Source organism: Centruroides sculpturatus, unplaced genomic scaffold (genome assembly GCF_000671375.1).
Source record: "Centruroides sculpturatus isolate CEXI.00-Female unplaced genomic scaffold, Cexi_2.0 scaffold1859, whole genome shotgun sequence".
Classification (NCBI taxonomy): Eukaryota; Metazoa; Arthropoda; class Arachnida; order Scorpiones; family Buthidae; genus Centruroides; species Centruroides sculpturatus.
Genome location: NW_019386066.1, coordinates 60,015 through 66,523, shown reverse-complemented (window position 1 = coordinate 66,523; position 6,509 = coordinate 60,015). Strand labels below are relative to the sequence as shown.

General features: G+C 29.3%; 1 protein-coding gene across 1 annotated transcript in view; it reads right to left on the bottom strand.

Moving 5' to 3' along the window:
- Nucleotides 1-2,046: 2,046 nt before the first annotated feature.
- LOC111613400 overlaps nucleotides 2,047-6,509 on the bottom strand; it is a 10,631-nt gene continuing 6,168 nt past the window's right edge. The window contains exons 2-5 of the mRNA XM_023354747.1: nucleotides 5,424-5,515; nucleotides 5,210-5,320; nucleotides 3,820-3,956; nucleotides 2,047-2,059 (exon numbers count right to left, since the gene is read on the bottom strand). Coding sequence (XP_023210515.1) covers nucleotides 2,047-2,059; nucleotides 3,820-3,956; nucleotides 5,210-5,320; nucleotides 5,424-5,515 — 353 coding nt within the window. The remainder of the gene's footprint in view (nucleotides 2,060-3,819; nucleotides 3,957-5,209; nucleotides 5,321-5,423; nucleotides 5,516-6,509) is intronic.

The following is a 6,509-nucleotide window of genomic DNA, read 5'->3' as shown; positions in this document are numbered from 1 at the left end:
ATAGCAGGCCCATTAGAGTTCGGCAAGGCACACAATCGGGCGACAGGGTGGTGAGGGACTGGACCCGACANCAGAAACTATTTTAGATATAACCATATTCGGTTACTTACCGAATATGGTTATATCTTATGATTACTGATAATGTCTGAAATTATTGTCACAGGTTAGTATTTCTAAAATTTCTACTAGAAAGAACATAAAAGTAAATAAAGAAAATTTCTGCACGAGTCTGTCCAATGTTTCATTCAGACAATTTTTACTCACATATAAGATGAGGTTTTCATTCATTTTTCACTGCTTCAAAAATGTAGGTTGTTCTGTACATGTGAGCAATGGATTACTTGCATTTTTGCAATAATTTTTGTGAACCGTATATTTGCATCTTCTACATGAAGCTCACTTTCTTGTGTTTAAAAACAAAAGTTTTTATCTGGATCATTTGAATTGCTTTTGTTTATTGTCAAGAGTAAAGATGAATTGCAATAGGAAAAGCAAAGCTTTTGAATTGAATTCCAAATTTAAATTCCAGAATCACACGTGAGCCCAATATAAGTTTTAATCCATTCCCACATGAAAACAGATGATTATTTGGAAACCAGAATTCAGAGAAACTCTTAAGTGTAATCAATGAAGAGTAAATTTGACTGTTAAGAATTGGCAAAAACGGTTCCTGATTTACATGAATAAATTATGTTGTCAATTTTACAAGATTTTTCCTTAAAGTTTAAAATGTCAGTAATTTTTGTGGGACAATGTGTGCATTTATGTGTATTTGATATTTTATTTGTGATTAAACAAAATAAAATTAGAATTGCATTAATAGATCTAATTTTCTTTATTTTGATCTTTAAAGTCACACCTCGTCCTATATGCGAGATCATCTTATACGTGAATAAATACGGTACATTTTACTGTTGCTCATCTATATAGCCTAATTGTCCAAGTTAATAGTTTCAAAAATATTTATTATTTTATTCTTTCTGCAGTTTTGTCCAGGTGAACAGCTTTGAAAACGTGGCAACAGTAAATGAATTACACTGTTGATTGACTTGAAATGCAACTTTCTTCAGGAACCAGAAATATCCCAGAATGCTTCTGGGCATTCAAAAAAGGAAAATGTTATCAGAAAAGCTGACTCTTTATAAAATGTGCACACAGACCAGTAACTGGAAAAGTTATGTATCATTGACATGCAATCTCTGTATGTCTATCACAGAGAGAAAAATCTAATCTCTTCTGAAACACTAACTCTATGTAATGTCATAAGTATGGACATGACTTGAAGCTACTAATGTCTTATCCACATAACAATAGCAATAAAGAAAATGGGATTTTAAAAATTGATGCAATCCAGAACTATATATCAGTATTTAAGGGTTAAAATCATAATGTATACATATATAAAATTTAAAGAAATGTTTTTTATTCATATAAATACACTAAACAGGTAAACAAATTTTTTAAACTTTCAAAGTATTCTTGGTATTATGCAACCAAAAATAAAGCATGAGGTGCTCATGGAAAACCCATAAAAATTAATATAAAGTGTAACAATATATCTAAACATGAATGACTCAAGCTGAATTATCAGCATTTTGTTGTTTTTTCATTTAATTGGGAAATGGGTAAAAAACTGAGTTACAAGAAATATGTTAACAGTACAACTAAAAGGGGATAACGGTTGCCCTATTATAGTATAATCTGCTATCAGATTTTTACAAATTTTAATTATTTGCTAATTGCTAAACTTGTTTGCAAACTAAAAAAACATATTGTCATTAGGAATACATATGTATGCAAAGTTTCAACTGGATCAGAGATTAGGAAGTGGGTAAAAATTGAGTTAATAGCAAGGTTGCGGCCAAAGTTTTCATCTCTAAAATGTGAACGTCAAACATCAAGTGCCACTATCTTGTAAGTGGTGCTCAACATTCATATTTTAGAGATGAAAACTTTGGTCGCAACCTCGCTATTTTATCTGCACTGTTTGTCCCTTTGTTGTCAATCTAACTTAATAAAAAGCATGTAATAAAAAATACCAAAAACTCAGTCAAACATTCTGAAAAAATTATTACCATATTAAAAATAAAGCTATTATAAAATTACTATTATTATTACTACTATTTGCTATAGAAATGTTTCCATTGGTTTTATCATTTTTCATAAAAAATGTATGGCTTCTCTCAGATTACCAAATGACTTTGTGATGTTTTTTTCTATTATTTTTTCTTCAAATTTCAGCCTGTCATTATTATCTACTTAAGTATCTCCCAACCATAAACTGTTTTTATATTTTTTGTATCTTGAAGAATCCTGTTAAAAGATTGAGATTGATATCTTTTAACAGAATCCTTCAGGATACAAAAATATAAAAACAGTTCATGGTTGAGAGACACTTGAGAGGAGAATTAGACTTGTTTATTCATTTGCATTTTTGAATATTACATAAAAATTTTATCATCAAAGTTTAAAAACTTGGCACCATCCTTGTAAACAAATGACTAAAAAACATTTATAAAATAAACAACATTATCAATATGAAAGTCTTTTATATCAATAGAAGTGTCAGAAATGATGTAAATTAAATTTTTTTATTCATATTTTTAAGCTATCTAAATTTTTTCCACAGTTTTTAATTGGAAACTGGTTCTCACAGAAGCCATACAATCACTCACGTTTCTTTTGCTTGACAATGTTAAATGAATGTAAATAAACTGATTTAATTTTATTTTTTATATTTCATTTGTCGATTAAAAAAATTCACTTGACATTGTTTTACTTAAAAATTATAAAAAGTAAACTGATAAATAATTATAATTTCTTATTTCTTTAAAAGGAAATAGTTTCCAGGATTAATTTTTTCTACTAAATAAATTCATTTACAAAATATATCAAAATATTCTTTTTAAGTAGAAAAGTGATTTAATAGTCAAAGAAAATCATTATTAATGTGTGACTGTTTGCCATGATTAATTTATATAATTTAGAAGATTCCCTCTCTCTAATCTCTCTTTGTTCCTTTTTCATGTTTTGCTATCCTTACTTTTCTATTTTCCCAATAATGCTCTCTATCACATGTCTTCTATTTTTTCATTGTTCTTTCTCTGATCCTACTGCTTTCTTCAATTGACTGTCACTTATAGAGAGAACCACTTAGACGGCATATAAAGGAAGTCAAGGGACGAAAAGTGCATTTTTTTGGAACAAAGTGTTCTGGCTTTGTGAACATGTAAAGGCAAGGGGCAACGGAAGGGCAAAAGAGTATTTTATTGCATTTCTATGATTGTCTCTTTCTTGTTTTTTTACCAAAAATAACTGACTACCAAAAAGTTAAATAAAGTAAAATTTGTAAGCATTTTCCTTGTTATTTTATTTCTTTTAATTAGTGAAATCAGATATTTGATTGACCTGTATTCAGAAAATTGTTTTGCCATTGCCACAATAAACTTTTGCTAATTTGGTCATTCCTTACACAGATGGTGCCAGATTATTGAGAATATATAGGAAAAAGCCAATAAATGGTATTATCTGTAACTCTTTAGTACTGATTCTTTTGGAAGGCAGGCAGACAGGAAAATAATAAAGTATGGCAAAATGCAATATTGTACAGAAAATGAATGAAACTCAAGAAAACAAGAAAATTTGATATATGACATGATTAACATTTTCGTGGAAACCAAAGCTCATAACTAGAGGAATATACTGGATAATTGAGAGGCCAGGTTATTAAGATCTAGATTAGTGAGTGTGCTGTGTATTTAATTAAATTTAACTAGGACAACAACGATTATCTATAATTAAAAATATCAATATACTCACCCAAAAGATTCATATTCTGAAGAGAACAATCCCTCTTCAATAACATCTGGTAAGACATCTATAAAAGTCAAGCCGGATCCTCCAAGAGAAGAATGTTGATTAGTCGCTTGACTATACGAAGGCGGAGGTCTTCTAATCTGAATTATACAAATCTCGAGTTGTTAAATATGTAACTTACTCGCACACTTACACTACTTCTCTGGAAATGTCATTCTCTGACATTTCTGGAAATTCCTGTATCACGTCACATCGATAACCCAGACAACTGTTGCATCCAGGGCTGTGGAGTCGCGTAAAAATCTACCGACTCCGACCAGGGGCGGATTTGTTACCGAAGTAAGTAAAGGTGAAGGTCTTAGATTTATCAGGTTGCCTCATAGAGAAGAAACGCTTCTCATTGGTTGCTTATTTGACGTCACTCGTAGTCGAAAACGAAACATCTTACTATGTCCTTATGGTAGAAACGTTACCGATCAGAGGCTCGTAGCTTTAATTACACGCTAATATTTTATTAATTACGATACTTACTTAATTAAATAAAAATATAAATTGATTATAAATAAGAAAAATCCGGAATATTGAGCAAATCTTCATAATTTTTACGTGTAAAGTTGAAGTTAAAATGAGTTGTTTTACTTTGTAAATGAAATCTATTTTATTTATTTTATGATTTTATAACAACAATAGCTTCTTAAAAAGATTAATTTTGGTAAATCCTACGTAGGTGATTTATATATAATTAAATTAATTTAATTTCTATCGTCAAAGTACTATATTTTTTTGAACTAAAAATAATATTGGTCTATTTTTTAATTTTTAATACTCATGTACCGAAAACGATATTATTGATATTAATGTATACAAATTAAGTTTCAAAAGAACAACTTTTTATGTTATAAACACATTTTTTATGTCAATATGTACAAATTAAATGCTATATAAAAACAATTAAATCAGGTACAAACTTTTTTTTAATTTTCTATTGTTATTACAATTTACTTTTCTTGTCGCAGCGGAACGATCACATTTAATTAAATTGTTCAAAAATTTCAATCTAATCTATACACATTGCTTTACGTACGTGTATATAATGTCTACTGGCAAGTTAATTGTCTGTTTAATTAATGATGTAATAGATGAAACCGTTTTACATTTGAAATGCAGTTTCACAGTTTTTGTAAAAATTGATTTCATTTTTTTTAACTAAATTAAAGAAATCTCCCGATGGTTGTGACATTCCACCAAAAGATAAATCCTGAACAAGGAACATCATTGTATAATTATGTTCATTTTTATTTTCGTGACTGACACTTTCTAAATTTGCATATTTTTTTGTATTTTCTCGCAATCCACCCTGCTAAATATTGTAATCGATCATTTTTTATTCTACATTTTCCTGAGATATATCACATAAATCATCATCATTTACACTGCATGAATTTTCAGATATTCCTTGTTCTTTAGAACTAGACATATCTGAAATTTCTTGCAGTAAATCTGCCTCTTAAACATTTTATTTATTAAATAATTTTAGCTATCTAATCTTCTATGTTTAATTTATTTCGCAATATCCCTGGTGATTTGCCTAAAATTATCATTCTTACTCTATATATTACTTCGAGTGGACTAGGATGATCATTTAAACCACCTCTAGTTCGAATATGTGAAAACAGATTTTCTAAAGAATCCTGATTTACTTTACATGTTAAGATATAATGGTATTTAAAAAATTTTAAACTAAGGTCGAAAAATAAATCTTTAATAGATTTAATAGATATAAGTATTTTTTTATTTATTTTTGAATTGATTTTTTAGATACACGTCTCATACTATCATTAAATCTGTATTATCAAGTATATTATTTCGTTCTGGTGTGTTAATGCCATAAACACATTTGAAGGGATAATCTGTTTTGTAATGAAAAATTGGGTGTTGAACTATTCATAACATGAAACCATGCAATTTCATGTTGTACGAGGGTTTTACCCAATTCTCGAACCGTGTCAGAGTGAATCCGTGCTATAGAAGTACCGTGTTATACGAGGGTTACCTGTATTTTAAATTTTTTTTAAAATTATATACACTACAGTAGAAGTAAAAAATTTTAAAATGCCTTAGATTTGTCATCCGATGTGATATACTCCTACGAAAGATAACCTTTGTAGTTATATAAATCGAATACAGGTAAACCCCCGTATAACACGGCACTTCTATAGCACGGATTCACTGTAACACGGTTGGATAATTGGTACCACCCCCGTATAACACGGTACTGTTATAGCACGGATTCACTCTCACACGGTCCGAAAATTGAGTAAAACCCTCGTACAACATGAAATGTAATAAATTATTACATACTTAAGTAATAATAGTTCACGAATATTATTATTTTCGTGAACTGTTAGTATTTAAGTATGTAAATTCTTTTTTTCGCCTTCTGTCGATACACATGGTCCTTCTCGAAACTTGTTTCAGTGTTGCCAGATTTTGACGCTTCTGCTTCTGAACATGCCAGATGTTTTTCCCTTATTTCATACTTGCTTTATTCTTCATAAGTGCTTAGCACCATATGAGGAAATTTATAAAGATCTTTTAACTAGAAGCAAGCAATCTAAAATTACATACATTTTGCAAAAGGTAAAGCATGGATCTGAAGATAATGCAGAAAAATGCTCAGAGGATAAGGATAA